The sequence below is a fragment of the Harpia harpyja genome, chromosome 19 (genome assembly GCF_026419915.1).
Source record: "Harpia harpyja isolate bHarHar1 chromosome 19, bHarHar1 primary haplotype, whole genome shotgun sequence".
NCBI classification, from domain to species: domain Eukaryota; kingdom Metazoa; phylum Chordata; class Aves; order Accipitriformes; family Accipitridae; genus Harpia; species Harpia harpyja.
Window position 1 is genome coordinate 17,792,200 of NC_068958.1, and position 17,695 is coordinate 17,809,894.

A 17,695-nucleotide genomic window follows, 5' to 3' on the forward strand; every position below is an offset into this window, starting at 1 on the left:
TATTTGGTCATGAGAGGCTCTAATCTGGTAACCCTTCAACCTAAACTAAAGGCTAATCGGTTTAAATTGTACTACATGCCCTACCTTGGAAACAGTTTTCTTACTGTGTGGTGCAGCTGTTAGTGTTACGGTCCTTTGTCGAGACAGATAAACTCAAGGCGGTATCTGAGCAATTGGCATTTAAAGGTGTCAGTGCTCTTAGATGTATATCCTCGCCGTGGCACCCCCAGGAGCTGTGGGCTGGGTACTTGTTTGTTGAACACCAATGTGTTTCTCTTGTTGCCCCTATATTCTCTTGTGCAAAATGGATCCAAAGAAATAGAAATCCTTGTCCAGCCACCCCACATGAAGGTACAACGCAGTGACACCTGCAAATGGGTATAATGAGTTAAGGCACCATTTGACTTGAATTTCCTCCTATTTAGCAGCCTGAGAACCTGCCATGAAAGTGCTTGTCCTACTGTGAAAGCTCTTACTGTGTGAAGAGGCTGATTTGCATCTGCTCTGTTTAGCCACCAAGAGCTGTAAAAATATTTGGCTGCTTGTTTGGTTTGAAGTGGTCTAAGTGCAAATAGGAAATGCACCTTCAGCTTGAAAATGACCTTGTCTCATGTTGGGGAAACTTTCTGTTGTAATTTAATACAGCAATGGATCCTCAGGAATCTTCACCAACATCTGGGAACTGACTGGGATGAACTCGGGAGTGGAAATACAAGTGCATGGCTGTAAAGGCTGCATTGTCCTCATTCAGTCCCGATTGCCAACGACAGGTCTGGGCTCAGGTTGGCACGACTTGTTCACCACTGGTGAATGAGCTGCTTGTATCTGCTGTTGTGTAACTGATCAGAAAGCAGCAGTTCTGTTTGCTCCTTCCCAGCCACCACTGTCACCTGCATCTTAATGTTCCTGCCAGTGCTTTTACTTCCCTTATCAGCCAAAAGGGTTTTACTAGTGATATTGGGGAAAAAAACCTGAAGGAATGTGAAATAAGCAGGCTAAAAGGTGTACAAAATTCCAAGCAAGGGAATAATTTCTACCTATCACAAACACAAACCCTACAGAGCAACCTCGTATCTTCAGGGGTTTGATTTCTTGGTTCCTCTGCCGACATCACTGGGTGAAAAACTGGCTGGATGGCCGAGCCCAGAGGGTAGTGGTGAATGGGGTGAAATCCAGTTGGCGGCGGGTCACGAGTGGTGTTCCCCAGGGCTCGGTGTTGGGCCCTGTTCTGTTTAATATCTTTACTGATGATTTGGATGAGGGGATCGAGTGCACCCTCAGCAAGTTTGCAGACGACACCAAGTTGGGAGGCAGGGTCGATCTGCTCGAGGGTAGGGAGGCTCTACAAAGAGATCTGGACAGGCTGGATCGATGGGCTGAGGCCAGTCGTATGAAGTTCAACAAGGCCAAGTGCCGGGTCCTGCACTTCGGTCACGGCAACCCCACGCAGCGCTACAGGCTTGGGGAAGAGTGGCTGGAAAGCTGCCCGGCAGAGAAAGACCTGGGGGTGCTGGTTGACAGCCGGCTGAATATGAGCCAGCAGTGTGCCCAGGTGGCCAAGAAGGCCAATCGCATCCTGGCCTGTATCAGAAATAGTGTGTCCAGCAGGAGCAGGGAGGTGATTGTTCCCCTGTACTCGGCACTGGTGAGGCTGCACCTCGAGTCCTGTGTTCAGTTTTGGGCCCCTCACTACAGGAAAGACATTGAGCTGCTTGAGCGTGTCCAGAGAAGGGCAACCAAGTTGGTGAGGGGCCTTGAGCACAAGTCTTATGAGGAGCGGCTGAGGGATCTGGGGTGGTTCAGTCTAGAAAAGAGGAGGCTGAGGGGAGACCTTATCGCTCTCTACAACTACCTGAAAGGGGGTTGTAGTGAGGTGGGTGCTGGTCTCTTCTGTCAGGTGGCTGGAGATAGGACAAGAGGAAATGGCCTCAAGTTGAGGCAAGGGAGATTTAGGTTAGATATTAGGAAAAATTTTTTTACTGAGAGGGTTGTCAAACATTGGAATGGGCTGCCCAGGGAAGTGGTTGAGTCACCATCCCTGGAGATACTAAAAAAGTGAGTGGACAGGGTACTCCAGGGCATGGTTTAGGGGGCATGGTTAATGGTTGGACTCGATTATCTTGAAGGTCTTTTCCAACCGAAATGATTCTATGATATGACACGAAGTCGTGAGACTGAGAAGTGAATTCTGCTTTTTTAAAAAGTGCTGCTGCTTTCACACCCTGTTCACGGTGCTGTTCCTAGGAGCTGGCCTTCCTGAGGCTTGTAGGATGTGAGAGTGAAACTGGAATGCAGTGTTCTCGGGGTGTTGCGAGAGGCTTGGGAAGCTCTTTCCTGGAAGCCGTGCTTCCCAAAGGTATCACCAGAAAGCTTTTCTGCTTTTCTTCTGGAGAAATATGCCACAGCCCAGTTTTCACAGCCTGGCATTCCTGAAAGCTGGTCTCTTTTTTTCCTGTTGGTCTGATAATCTAAACATGATTTTTCTCTTCCAGCAAAGCTCACCTTGCTTTAGCAGTGCCATTCTGGGTTAGCACACTGCTGCGTTGCGTAGACTCTGCAGGCTGAAACATCTGGTGCCTTGATGCTAGAAGTGAATGAGAGTTTGGGTCTTTTAGTCCATTCAGGATCTCTTGAATCATATATCCAAATCCAGGCAGGCTCAACTTCATTCCTTTGCCTTCAGCAAACCCAGTTCTGCGGCTCAGATTGAGCCTTTCAGGCTGAGGAGCCCGGAAGCCAGCAGCTGGTCTGGCTCGTTTGCAGTGAACTCCTGCTGTTGCGGTCGCATGAGGTAGAGTAATTCAGGACCTTTGCTTCTGCTGACATGCAGTAACGCCGTGCATGCCTTTCACATGCTTCATGGCTGGGACAGGCATGCGTGCAGGCAGTGCAGCTCCACTGCTGCTGACTGCAGAGCTCAGTAAACTGTGATAACGTGATGGTTTTGAATCCTGAAGTAGGCGTCTGCTGCACTGAGCTGTGCAAGCGTGTCAGCAGCTGCACGGGTGTGCAAAGGTAGTTTCTGCCTTGTGCCTGTGGGAGGGGGACATGGTTTGTGAGTGCTCTGTGGTTCAAGAGAGAAAGCTGTGAAAAACAGATTAACTAGCTGTTATTTTGCAGACAGACAGGGATAACTTGGAGCCCTCAGGTCTGCAGAGGTTTGGCAAGCCAGGTTTCTCTGCCTTTCTTTGAAGGAAGGCTGTTTGCAGTGCAGGTACGTCCAAGTGCCACAGCCTGCAGGTCTGATATTTCAACTGGAAATCATCCTGTGGCAAAGGCTCATTTCCGAGCTAAACCCGTGGGTCTCTTTATCCTCAGTTTCCCAGAATAATAATCCTTGTATTGTGGGAAATGATAGAGAATAGAGCTTGTTAATCAATTACAATTTGCCTTGCGTGTTCTGTGGGTGGATGCATATGGGTGTGCCACAGTGAAGATCCCCAAGTTGTCTAGTGGCTGTGGGAACCAGTGTTGGCAGCTGGAGGGTAAGAGCAGGAACCCAGTCCCTGATCTTCCTGCTGGTGATTCACAGACATCTTAGTTGCCACTTCAAGTCTAGACAGGTATCTTCTTTGAATTTTGCCAGAGCTGTTTTAAGAGGTATCTAGCTCAGGAGTAGTATCGGTGTGCTTACCACTACGCAGTAATAATGGATCATGGGAGCGCACCTAGTCTTTCCACTGTGGATAAAATGCATTAGTTTGAATGATGATGGGCAACATTTGGCTGACTTTGTGCTAAGTGGACAAGGGAACCTGCAAGATCCATTTTGGTGTTCCTGCTCTGACATAGTAACACATTTCTGGGCTTTAATGTCTTAAGCTGCTTCACCTGGGTCTGCAAGAGCAATTTGTGCATGCTTTTGAGCTCTATTCTGGCTCTGCTTCCCTTGCACTGTGTATCACACACAATTGCTTCTGAATTAGATATTCATTGTAAAAATGCTCTGGGATCTGTGATTGCATCCACCTGGTTATTTAAGGCTAATGCTTTTATCTTGCATGGCTCAGTAATGGTGGGTAGTAGCTGATGACGTTGATGCACTTAACTGTAGGGCTACCTTGGACTGTAGTTATTGAGCTGAAAGAGAGGGATGGTAGAGAGAAATCCTTGTCCCAGTTTTTCAGACCTAGCCTCAGTGATTAAGAAGTATACTCTGGAAATTCAGAAATTCTAGGTTTTGGTGGTGGTTTGGTTTGTGGGGGTTTTTTGGGGGGGGGTGTGATTTTTTGGGGGGGGAGTTGAGCAGACAAATGCATAATGGCTGTCAGCATCTGTAAATAAAACCCAGGAAGGACGTACCTGTGGATGTGCTCATCAGTGATCCCTCCCAAAGGACTGGGACAGCTGCTGTGGAGCTCTGTTACCAGCAGCAATGCACAAGAAGCATCTTACTCCAGACCCCATCAACTTCTGTGTGGGAACTGGGAGGAGTACATTCTGCTTTTCCTTTTAATTTCATGTGGTTGCTAATTGGAATTTTTTTTGCTTTTCAGGTGCTGGAGAGTCTGGGAAAAGCACCATTGTGAAGCAGATGAAGTAAGTGAGAGTGCAGGCATGTAAACTGCATTTTTGTACGAGATGAAATAAGAAATCTGTGGTGCCCTTCTGGTTTGGCTTGGGAATGATGGCTTGGTTTTCTTCCAGGATTATTCATGAGGATGGCTACTCGGAGGAAGAATGCAAACAATATAAAGTGGTTGTCTACAGCAATACTATCCAGTCCATCATTGCAATCATAAGAGCCATGGGAAGGCTAAAGATAGATTTTGGGGAAGTTGCCAGAGCAGTAAGTATTTCACTTATTTCCCTTAGTCTGAGTTTGTACTGTGAATTGTGTTAATCCTGGAAATTCAGTCTGTGACACTCGCAGTGGAAATATGTTTGTTGGAAGGTACAATAGCAAAAGACCTTTCATAATCTGTAATGTATTGCCAGTACAAAGCATCAAGTATTTTACTGAGGTTACGGGTAAGAACCTTTAATAGTCTGAATGCTCAAAAAAACCCCCCCAAAAATCCCCAAACCTTTGTCTAAACTATTTGATTTTTTTTTGTTTGTTTTTTTAACAAAATTCTCAGCTTTGATTTAAATTGCTTGACATCAATCTTCAGTAGTGTTTCACAGCATTGTGCCAGTTAATCTTTAAGCTGAGCCAAATAAATTTTAATCACTTACACTACTTGTACTTGTCCTCTTAGTTTTTTGGGGGGTTGAGGCCCTGCTTTTCCCCACCCATCCAGTTCTGCGTATTCCTTGGGTTGTTACTAGCATTCACCTCCAACACTTCAAGATGGTAGAAACTGAAGTCAGGAAGTCTTGACTCCTATAGTGGTGGGGAAAGCACAGACAGAATGGGAAGTCAGGGACTCCTGAAAACATGTAGGAGAAAGAAAGGAATTGTGTATATCAGCATAGGGCAGTGGCTGCACAGCCTGTGAGTCTTGCTATCTGGCACTAATTCCTCATGCTTACAGTTAATATACGGTAAGTGAAGTAACCTACCGTTTCTATGTGATGCAACCACAGATATTTTGAACTGACGATATAAACATCCTGACTGAAGAGCATATCTTCACTTGCACGTTAACCTAGGCTGTTGTTCGGCTGCTGCTCCAAATCCTCCCTGGCATTCACCTTTCCTCTGTGCTCGTTGAAGCCGAGTGGTGATCTCAGCCTAGCTAATGTAGCTGGAAGGAGGAAGATGTTAAAATCCAAGTTCCTTTCTCAGTTGACCTGCCCAGGCTTAGCTGGCTTTGCAAAAGCAGAACAAAAGCCGCATGCCAAGAATTTTATTATGTCCCAATCCACCCTGTAGGGCAAAAAACTTGTCACAGTTTCCTAGGAAAAGACCAAGGGTAACCAAATCAATTGTCTCACAGCAAACCACAGCAGTGACCTGTCAGCATAGTGCCATACCCATAAGTGCTGTACCTGCAAAGATTCATAACTGAGGTCCACCTCTGTGTTGTGGCAGTTCAGACCTTGATTAAGTTAATTTTGGTGCCTGTTGCTTGTGCTAGGGAGGTACCCTTTGGAGTAGCATGCTGACTTGACTCTTGCTGGAGCTTAGGTACGTCCTGGGCAGTACGGTTTAGGGCTCAAGTGAGAGGAGCTGATGTTAGGAGGAGATGGTCTGAAGTTGAGAACTTGCTGGGATAGTGAAAGGTCTCTTACATCTCCCAAAAGGATGCTGGCAGGTCTGATCACTGTAGAAATAAACATCAGTGTGGGATGTAGGTCAGCCTATTTTTCACTTTCAAAATCTGCTTGTTAACTTGTAGAAGAGTGAGGTCCTGCTCTAAGACTTCTAAGAAGACTTTTTCATGTTCTAGGGCAGACACTCAAATCCTGATCAGTCCATCCCATCTCCTGATGAAATGCTTTATTAAGAAGTTGGTCTCCCTTACTTCTGACAGCTATTGCAGCAAATGGCGAGTCCTCAAAGCCTTAAACCTATAATCATCCAAAGCTTGCTTTTGATACTGAATTTTTCCTTGTCACCATACTGTACAACATTATTATAGAGGTTTTCCAGTTTAAAAATTACTATTGTTTAGTTTATTAGTCTATGGTAGCACATTGGCATTCCTACCTTTTCTCTGAAATGTTACACCAGGTTACTGAAATTTCATGTTTCTGATGTGAATGCTGCCTGTTACTTTGGAGCAGTGATCTCTGCAGCGATGGCGTGACAGAAGCATTGTGTACCACCTGTGATCAGCGCATCTTGCCCTATGGGCTAGAGCTTCTTGCCCAGAATTTGCCTTTCTGACTGCAGGAGAAAAATAACTTGATGATTTGGGGGAGTAGACTGGACAGACAGCCTGAGAGAGCAGACCATGATTCCTTAGAGCCATTGCCGCAGCCCGTGGGATCGTCACTGATGTTAAACCTCACTGTCATTTGTAAAGGTATAAACAGGTGTACATCCTAACTTGTTTTGATTTCCCCTCTTCCTGCAGGACGATGCCCGTCAGTTGTTTGTATTAGCTGGAAGCGCAGAGGAAGGAGTGATGACCGCTGAGCTAGCTGGCGTGATTAAGCGGTTATGGAGAGATGCTGGAGTTCAGGCCTGCTTCAGCAGATCGAGAGAATATCAGCTTAATGACTCTGCATCATAGTAAGAAACTGTTACCAGCTTCTGGGCTCCTCCCAGCTAACCAAATAGTGTTCAAAACGGGCTGGTGTCACTGAAAGCAGGGTGGTACTTGGGTCGTGAGGGTCCCATTCTGAGGGAGTGGACGGAAACCCTAGTCTAACTGGTTTACATGGGACTGGGCTCACGGAAACCCTAGTCTAACTGGTTTACATGGGACTGGGCTCACAAGGTGACTTGGTGCTTTAGCTCATCAAAGTCAGGTTTACTGTTTGTCTTCCCTGTATGTAGTATTGGGAAAAAACAACATTCCTTGTTTTGTGCCTAAGTGAATTTGCTAATCTGTTTTTAGTGGAGGAATAACTTAGCAGCTTGCATTAAGATGGATTGTTACAGCAGCAGATCTGCTATGTCACCTTGATTATCCCTAAGTAACACCTCCTGAAACCGAGCTCCTGATTAAACTACCAAATTTGTAATGAGCAGCAATTTCCAATAGTGGGATCTCCTGATACCGGCAGATCAATATTCACATAGTTGTTCTCCTTAACAGCTCTCACTAAGCTTCTGTTTCTGTGCCTGACACCACACGGGCAGCGCTGCAGGCTAGCTATAAACCTTCTTATTGTTCTGTTTCTAAAATACACACAATTGCCTAACAATTGGAAAGTTATGACTAGATGAATAGGCTGCTGCTGTCTGGTTAATGAGAATTTTGACTAAATGCCTCATCTATTTCCAAGAGGCAGGTTAGTGCAGGGAGGGGAAACTATTTCTTCTAATGAGCAAAACAGTTGATGCTTTTTTCTTAAGTCATGTGCTTGGTTTCTCTAGAACAAATATTTGAAACTCTGAAAGGATGATTTTGGGGTTAAGTGTGCCTCCTGATGTCCAGCTGAAAACTTGTCTCAATTTAGCCAAGTTTTAAGCCTTTGAAAAATTAGTTTGGAAGTGCTTTATAAAGAAGCTCTACATGTGTCACAGCTCAGTTGCCTGCAGGCTCTTTCTCTGCAGAGCATATTTTAGCTTGAAAATAGGGACAAATTCTTCTAAATTGGTAACATCTTGGCAGGCTATCATGGGTTTAGATCAAGGTAAGCGAGTTGACAAGAGGAGGCTTTCTCAGATTTGTGTGTGCCTTTACAGCATGAAAGGAGGAAACTTCAGATTCAAAGGGAGAAAAAAGGATAGATGAGGAGGGAGGGGAATGAGGGGATAATTTAATGAAAAGATGTGGAGAAGAGAAGGAAAGCTTACAGACTTCTTGAGCAGAGGATCTACGGCAGAAAGCATAAGTGGTTGAGTGAAGCTTAAGGAGAAAGCTAAAGATGGGGAACCTTGGCTTTGTGGTCTTGATGGTCAGCTTTGAAAGAGAAGGAGAATGAAGGCAGGTTGGAGAAAACAGGGTAGAAAGGGGGCAGAAGCAGAGCAGATTGGGGAGAGAGGGTGTTAGCCTGCTTTAGTAGGTGCCCACTTGACCTGACTACCTTCCAGAGACTGGATTCCGAAGGTTACTCCTGTTTGCAAATATCTGCAACCCACTCATGTCCAGTTTCTGGTACTGGTATGTGTTGGCACAGCTACTGTGATGAATTACTGTCATGGGCTGGTGTCAGATCTGCGTGGCAGAGAGATTTCAGCCTGATGATGACCCACGTGGCACTTTTGTGATAAGTGCATCAGAAAATTTTGCTTCCTGTCCTAAGACCACAGGAAGTTGCACTAAAGCAGTATTATTTTGAATCAGTAGCCCAGCAACCCAGCAGTTAAGAAACACTGTGAGTGGGGTTCCTGTAGAGCAGAGCACGATCACACAGTTACAAACCTGTTTTGTCCTGCAGGACCCCTGCCTCGCCAGCATACAAAATGAGCTGCCAGATGAGCATTCAGGCAGTATTTTTTCCTCGCTGCTCAATACATGGCTCCTGACCTGCCTTATTTTCTGGTGTTACCCTGTTATTTCCCTTGTCCATGCTTAAAGAATGGACGTCTTGCAATCGCTTTTTGTGGTGGTGGTCACGTAGGTACTAGCTTTTGTGTGCAGTTGTCCTGGGGGAATTTCACTTCCCTGTTCCTTTCAATATCTCCTACAAATGGGACTGAAACTTCAGGGTTAGCAGCCTTTAAATATGTGCCCCATTCGAGATGACTGGTTTTCCAGCTGAAATTCAGTATTGTGCTGTGTTTCAAGCCCTGTTCTAGCTGATTGGGTGCTGTTCCTTGCTTCACATCAGACCTCAGGGCCTCTGCTGAGACACCCAGAATGGGGGGGGAAAAAAAGAGGAACTTATGAACCATTGCTTGTGAAAATTAGGTGGCATCAGGATCAAGAGTGCAGTGGCAGAGAGCCAAGGTTTGCAGGGCAGCATTGAATTGTTCTGAAAACTTTTCTTCCTGCTGTTTCCTGCCTCGCTGAGCACTTCCCCTTGTGCAGGCAGGGATCCTGCCTGTCAGAGAGCTGCCCTGGCAGGCAGGAGGCCGTGTGGGAGGAGAGGAGACAACCATAATAACGGTGTGTTGTAATCCGTACACAATGGGGGGGAGTAAGCTCCTAAAGATAACCACTTGTGACACTAATCCAAATGATCTGTCCTGGAATCATAGTGTTTTGCATGTTTTCTTCTTGGGTTTGGTGTTTTTTTTTTTTTTTTTTTTTTAAGAACAGTTGAGTAACTTGGTCTAAACTGTGGATGTTAAAGCACTAGTGTAAACACTCAGTGTCTTCTCCAGGCAGCATATGATAACGGCCCTGTAGCAACCACCCTACTCTTTTGGTGGGATATTTCAAACATTGCTATCTTTGCTTGCCTTATTGCAACTTCCCCTTTTTCTTTACCTATGACGTGAGCAAATGCTCCGTAGCTCACTGTTCCCATCTCACGTTGATGCCGTGGAGACATGTTTCAGACCTTTGTGCACAGTTCTTGGTATAATAGCTACAAAGAACAAGAACCTGTTTGATGGTGCAGCAGTGTGGATGCTAAGGCATGTTGCTGTCTTGTGCATCTCTTCAATTGCCTCTGTCTGATACTTGGAAATGTCAGCAAGGAGATAATGCTTTAAAATATTTTAGTTGCTGGTTTCGCTACTTTTTCTGAAGTTCATGCGGACACCAGTCTGCTGATACTGTAGGTAATTATCTGCTGTCTCGCAGGCAATTAGCACAGTTTCTGATCAACCGTTCTCTATTCTGGCATATCTTGTCTTGTTCCCAAGTGGCAGTTTTGGCCTGAATTCACTGACATGATGCTGGATAAAACCTAGATTATTTCTATGTGGTTTTTTTCCCTCCTCTTTGCTTTCAAGCACTAGCTTACAGGGCATTGTCCTCCTGATGCTTTCCTGTGATTCCCCTCGACTAGCACCACCTTGGGATCACAGCTCAGGTTTTTGAAGTGAGCTTTTTCATCTGTAGGTCTGTGCTGCAGCCTGTGGGTCTGTCTTAGCTGGCCCAAATGAGCATTCAAATTGATAAAGGTAATAAGCAACATTCCCTTTTCCTGGAGATCCTGCTCTGTTACCGTGTTCTCTGCTTTGCTTTATCTGCCAAAATCCAGCTAAAGATGAGGGGAGAGAGGAGACAGACTTCCGCAAAATAAATGCATTTCTTAAATATAGATTTCACCAGGTCTTCACCTGCTTTCTTCTTGCTGCAGGAAGACTTGGCTAGAGATGATTAATTCTGTGTGAGCTGTCAACCTATGTAGGAAGAATACTGTTTGTGTTTTCAGACCGGAACAGGTGCTTGTGATAATGTTTCTTGAAGGCTTGGTGTTTGGTGGCTGCAAATATTGACCCACCTGGGTACCAAACCTCCATCTTTCTAGCCTCTTGTCTCCTCTCCCTGGCAAAGGCTGGCTTTTGTTTGCTGCTCTGCCTTCGGGTGTGATGGTGACAGCCCCTCCTTCCCCTAGCTCAGGCTGCGGATAGCCGTTCATAATAAATGCTTTGCATGAATCTTTCAGAGCTTTCAGAGCCTTTTTTGGCCTTGAAAGCATTGTTTCCAGTGTTAAAAGGAAATATGACCAAATTGTTAGGAAAATACCATTCCATGGTTCATGTGAGCATGGGGAGGAGGGGAACTCTATTATCTTCACCAACTGAAAGCTGTCCACTTCAGAACATCCCTCTCCTGCAGTCAGTGTTTCATAGAGCAGTCTGAGTGTGAGATGGGATGACACAGAAGCTGGCAGGTTTTCTGATAGGACTGGAACTACAGATCCTTGCACACGCAGGTATTGAACCAGTGCCAGTCTGGCACAGGATGTCCTGGGAAGCCTTGGACGGTCACCAAGACAAACATGAGTTATGCTGTAGGCTTTTGGTCAGCTTTTCTTGTACTTGAACCCTCATTTTAAGGGTGGAAAAAAGGGAAACAAAACAAAACCATCTTTTTGCAAGCTTGTGTTTGCAAGGTGATGTTGAAGCATGAGAAATAGCTGGCTCTGTAAACACAAGGATCCAAGGTGGGGAACAAGTGTTGCAACCTCAGCGTATGAAGGAAGCCTGGTGGCGAAGGAGATTGTGAAAAGGGATTCAAACTGCGTGGGATGTAGAAAGATTCAGTAAGGTATATGTTTTCAGTTCCCAAAACAATATTTGTGAGGAACATCTTTAAACTTTCAGACAGACTGTGGCAAGCTGTGGGTTATGAGTCGCTCAAAATGATGAGTCTCAGACCGTGCTTTTCCAGTTTGTTTGTTTTGGGTTTGTTTTGTTGTTTGGTTTTTTTCAAGTTCCACTAAATCTGTACATGGTAGAGGGAAAGAAGTGGCAGCCTGCACAAGTTGGGCTCTGCAGCCTGGTTTTGTTGGGTGGGCATGGCTGCCTCCTCTGCCCACAAAGTCAACTGCCTCTGGCAAGGCGAGGATGGCTGGAGGAGGCTGTGTGCACGTACGCTTGGGCAGCTCTTCTGCTACAGAGAAATCCCCTGTGCTGGATCTTCCAACTGCTTAGGCATTTCCATGGGATTTGCCCTTTGAGTCTCCCTGGAATTAGTCTGGCAAGGCTTATTTTTTTAAAGGAGCTTGCAGATAGAGCACTGCTTAATCTGATACACCTTGTTCCCCTGACTGGCTTTCAAGTGTTTCTGTGGCACTTTGCAATTCATTTGGTGGGAGTTGCCTGACTCCATCCACTCCTCACTGGCTGCCTAAAAAGCCTTAAGTAGGAATTATACCACTTTCACTGCCCAAACTTCTGATGCTGAAAGCTGGCAATTAGGAGCAGATGCTTTACAGCCTCAGCTTGCACATTTATCACTTCAGTGATGCAGGGCAGCTGTGTGACCTGTAGCAAAGTCAAGCTGTTAGAAGTTGCTGGGTCAGTTCTTAGGTAGCACTCCCATCAGCTTTTGAACCACCATATCCCAGCTAAACTCCTATTGTTAGGAAAGAGGCGGGAGGGGGTGGGGGAAATCTGGGCATGTTATTTCCTCAGCAGAAATATTTCTTAACAGAAGCCTAATGAAGGTAAGTACCTTCCAAATTCTGTTTTACTAAGCTGAAACTAAAGCCAGTCCCCAGTGTAAGTTTTGGGTGCTGTGTTTCTGGTCAAAGAGCAGTTCACAAACCTGTCATCCCACTGAACATGAGAGAGGAATGAGAGGAGTTGGCCCTTCCTGGGCTAAAACCACTTGCAGATACCAGCCCTTTGAGAAAAGCCGTGTGGTGCTGGGCAAGCATGGGCAGGAGGCTGGCAGGTAGGCTGGATTCTTCTGGGGTTTGGAAAATAGGTCAGTGCTCTGCAAATATGCTGGCAGTCCTGGCCAGAGGAGATGCTGAAGCTGATGGAGGAGGGAGATGTCACTCAGTACGTTGCCTGCTCGGTGACGAAGGCGAGTGGAAGTTTGGGGTTCCTGGCACAGCGTTCAGGCGTATGGGAAGGTGTGATCCCTGGCTGACAACAGATCTGTGATAATAAGGTTTGACTGGGAGGGCAGGGTTTATTACACCAGTGTAGAGTCATTGTGCCCCTAAAATCTCACAGTTACGCAGTACTGTATAGATTAAAAACCATTCCTGATAAAGACGTGGCCAGTCCCTTCCCAATGGAGCTGGAGCGATCCTCATTTCATTTGCAGAAGCAGGAGGCCGTTGCCTTCCCCTTAACAGGAAAAATTACCTCAGAGGTGTTGCTGGCTGGAGCAGGATTTCTGCCACTGCTGGAAATGATGTATACCTCTTACTTATGTGCCTGAGAGCCGAACTTCAAAGGGAATCTGCTGGAGCTGGAATTAGTTGGGGTCTCAATGGGCGCATTGCCTTGATGCTGCAGAGAAATGGCTTCCTCCAGCAGCTGTGCTGTCGGGGAGCCGGCAAGCATTGTGTTAGTTTGCTGTTGCTAAAGAAGGTGAATGAATCTGCCTGTTTTGGGGTAGTTCTTGATGCTTAATTCTTTCCTCCCGGTTCATTTGATGTATCCTTACCCTTTAAAAGTGAGCCACTGGATTTATTGTATTGTGTTTTGATGTGAAAGACCTTGACTACTTTGAATTGCCCCATGAGATACCAGTCTTGGCATGGCTTCTGCATCAGCAGTACTTCTCGTGCTAGCTTCTTATCAGGCTTCACTCCCCAGCTAGCTGAACTCTATCCAGCACATGCTGCAAGGTCATATGGGGAGGGGTTAAAAAAAAAAAAAAAGCCCATAAAATCAACCCTGGGGTAGACCCGAGGGGTTTTTTTTGCTGCATGTTTGAGGTCTGTACTGTGTGAAGATGATGAATAAATTCCGTGATGACTTTCTTCTGCAGTTTATAAAAGATTCATGGCAAGCAAGCAGACTAAAAAAAGCACATCTTGTGTTGTCTCTTCTGGTTTAGTTACCTAAATGACTTGGATAGAATATCCCAGCCGACCTATATTCCAACTCAGCAGGATGTTCTGCGGACCAGAGTTAAAACTACAGGCATTGTGGAAACTCACTTCACCTTCAAGGACCTGTACTTCAAGTAAGTGAAGGGCAGTGCTTGTCCCTGTGGAATGTGGTGACTTCTTCAGTGCGTGGTGGTGGTAGGTCCCACACCTGCGCTGCAAAACATCTTGCCCTGTTTTGACTGTTCTCCTTGCCTCCGTTACACTCCCTCTCTACTGGCATTGCTCACTGGAGATACTGGTTTGACTTTTATTTGCCTTCTTCTGTTCTTTTCAGCTGCTTTTATGTTGGAATCGCAGACACAGGTACTGACTGCTTGTTTACAGGATCAGAAAAAAAAAATATACTAAAAGGACACTGACTCCTGGATTTTGAGTTTGAATTTAACCCCTTCCTTTGAAGTGGGAGATAAGAGCTCTCCCTGCAGTCACAGTCTTGGCTCTGGGCTGCATGGTGTTCTCCACAAAGCTGTAGATGACTGTGCTGACTGACACTTGCTGTGGAGCAGGAGTGGGGCATGCAGAAAGTGTGTTGGGGACTTGCTGCCTTTGTGTGACACTGCAGAGGATGGGACTTGCCTGTCCTCTCTGCCTTCTAAATTCAGTCTCTGCAGGGCTCAGGTATCGAGCCTGGTCTTGGCAGTGTCCCTTTACGTATCACTAATTGAGCTCCCTCTAACCTCTGTAGCGGCTGCTAGCCTGCAGTTTAGCTCTCCTCCCCGCTCTTGATCTGCTCATTAGAAAATCCTCGCTTTGGATCCCAAGCGCACTCCTGACAAACAGCCTGGAGCCCAATGGAGTGGGCATTCGTGTCCTGTAATGTGGATGTAGGAAAATGCAGCGCCTGTATCTTGGGCGAGTTCTCTTTGTCTATGGCAATGTTTTCAAGTCTTTGTTGCTCAGAGCCTTTAAATAAGCATCTGTTTGCTGATTTTTAGCTTGTGTTTGAAAACAGTTTGAAAGAACTATAGCAAAAATCCAAGTGTTGCTTATAAAATCTGATTTGTTTGCATGCTTTTTTGGGAGAACAGTAGCATTCTGGCTTCTGAACTGTCTTAACTTATGAACCGTTTTAACAAAAATGCCTAAACACTTTGCATCACTGAGCTATTTACACGGCTTCTGGTTCGTCCAGGGAAAAACTTGTCTTCTGTCGTGATGTATTAGGATTAGCATTTCCAGCTGCAGTGTGTGGTGCTCTTTTAAAAATCATCATGTCTGACTAACAGAAGAATGAGCTGGAGGTAGCAGGCATATTCTGTTTAATCATTATAACCCTTCTTTTAAAGTGAAATGGCTGAGCACTCAGAGGCTTGCCTTCCTGATGCAAAGAGGGGAATTGCTCTTTCCCAAGCCTGCCTGGAGTCATTGATCATGTGCAGAGCCTGAGACACGAGGTGTCTCATCTCAGAGGGATTTGCTCCACAAAGGAAAGCATTAATACATCTTAAACCCTGAAGCTGCCATCTTTCCCGCGATGGAAGCCTTGATGTTAAATCTCAGACATTAATAACGGGCTGAGGTAGCTTTAGTATAACTGTGACTCGAATTTGGATTAGCTTGCCGAAGCTGAGTTGTCAAGGATGCTATTCCTTTCCAGATGTCTCTGCGCTAACAGCAGAGAGTAATGGCAAATGGTACAAGCTAAGTAAATAGCCTGTATCCTCACAGAGATTTTCATCTTTCCTCCTGTGGTCCGCAGGGACGGTTTACGTTAAACAGAAGATTGGAGTTAGCTGAACGGCACTTCTGGCTGCCTTGTTTGGCATCATTAAATTGCATTGCTTTTGGCCCACCCTGGGCAGTTTCTCTCTTGTCTGCCTGTTTGCTCTGATAACAAATCAATGATTATGATTTTTCATAGCTCTTGGATATTGATTTGTATCTGGCTTGATTTAATTAAGTCACACTCCATCGGAACATCCTGGGCAATCCTGCTTCTCGTCAAAATATTTTGGTGAGCAGGATGTTGTAAGTGTCCAAGACACTTGTGGTTTTTTTTATAGACAGAAATTCTGTAAGCAGCTTTGCAGCCTTTAAACTTCAGTAGCTTACAGGTTATTTTTTTAATACATGAAACTGTTTCTTAACCCCATTAATTTTTTTTCTGGGTCCCAGTAGTAGCATGCAGGTAGTATGTTCCAGATAATCCTTTGTCAGACGCAGTGTCAATTAACTGGAAGAGCTGGCTATGAGTAGGTGTTTGGAGTCCAGTCAAGCAAATGGATTGTTGCTAAGGAAATAGGAGACAGAGAACAAAATAGGCATGCCCTGGTGAATCAGCAGACTTCTGGATAGCGATGTAGGTAACATCTAGTTCTTCCTGCTGAAATTGCTCTGAAGAAAAGAATTTTAAAATCCAGTGGGCACCCTCCTGAGAAAGGAAGGACTCAGAGCTGTTGACCTTGCTGATGGAAGGCTGTGTACTTGTTTTCCTGTAAACCCTGCTTGTTTGAAAGTGCTTAGCAGAGCCTCCTCCATCCCTGTGAACGGTGTGGTGGCTGGGGAGGGAGGTCTCCATAGCTTCTGAGATGGTTCTTCTGCCTCTCCCAGGATGTTTGATGTTGGTGGCCAACGGTCAGAGCGGAAGAAGTGGATCCACTGCTTTGAAGGCGTGACGGCAATTATTTTCTGTGTGGCCCTCAGCGATTACGACCTTGTCTTGGCCGAGGATGAAGAAATGGTATGTTATGGAGGAGTTACCAGTACCTGGCTACATGGCGGTGTAGGAGAAGGGAGGTGGAATCATGCCGTGGGCATATCTCTGGCTTGCACCTCTTGTTGCAGTTGTTCAAGGGCTGTGAAGATGAGCACTTCCTTGCAGCAGCCTGCAGTATCTTGCCCCAGAAACTGATAAACATAATGCATAAATGAGATTTTTCTCCAGGCCCTGGTTAGAGGGGGGTGCCTTGAGTTGTCCCTGCAGCCTGTTCCCCTAGGTGTGAGTACCTCAGTGGAGGAGTCCCAGGGCAGTTACAGGATGAAGAGGTAACCTGACCCCTGCTCAGGGTTGTGCCCATGCTCTTCCTGATGAGGTGGCAGTGAGGATATGTCAGTGACACTCGACTCTTTAGTCTGGCCTTTGCAGTAAAGCCTGTCTGTCCCCCCACCCCATCCTCCCCTAATAGCTCTGGAATGATGCATTGCCCGTCTCACTTTATTTTCCAGAACCGGATGCATGAGAGTATGAAACTGTTTGACAGCATTTGCAACAACAAATGGTTTACAGACACATCGATCATTCTCTTCTTGAACAAGAAGGACCTGTTTGAGGAAAAGATTAAGAAAAGCCCACTAACAATCTGCTATCCAGAGTACACAGGTAAGGTTGGGCTCCTGAAGCTGTGTTTTATTTGGTGCCAGGAATGAGTCAGTCAAAGCCTACACAATCCAAGATAATTTAAAAGCTTATCTTTTTCCCTATTCCCTTAACTCTGTCTCTTGGGCAGCAAATTTGGGCTGTCAAGTTAGCTGATAGCTCATTTTCTCGGAAGAGATGTGGTCATGCATATCTGTGGTTCGGAACAGCCTTTGTCCATGTGTTTTATGGCCTGGATTACGGATAGCAAAGTATTGCACTCCAGCAAATCAAGGTCACTGTGCATTTTCCACATGTTATTAGGACAATACTTCCATTTAACTTCAATTTTTAGCGGCTATGAAATTTATCCATGTTCTGGGTATGGCACTTGTCCACCCTGCTGTGTCTGTGGGTTTTTTA

At 45.6% G+C, this 17,695-nt stretch overlaps 1 protein-coding gene across 1 annotated transcript in view; it reads left to right on the plus strand.

The window, feature by feature from the left end:
- Positions 1-17,695, plus strand: part of GNAI3 (G protein subunit alpha i3) — a 33,557-nt gene that overhangs the window by 13,956 nt on the left and 1,906 nt on the right. Inside the window, exons 2-7 of the mRNA XM_052815836.1 lie at positions 4,497-4,539; positions 4,648-4,789; positions 6,966-7,123; positions 13,923-14,051; positions 16,528-16,657; positions 17,143-17,296. Coding sequence (XP_052671796.1) covers positions 4,497-4,539; positions 4,648-4,789; positions 6,966-7,123; positions 13,923-14,051; positions 16,528-16,657; positions 17,143-17,296 — 756 coding nt within the window. The remainder of the gene's footprint in view (positions 1-4,496; positions 4,540-4,647; positions 4,790-6,965; positions 7,124-13,922; positions 14,052-16,527; positions 16,658-17,142; positions 17,297-17,695) is intronic.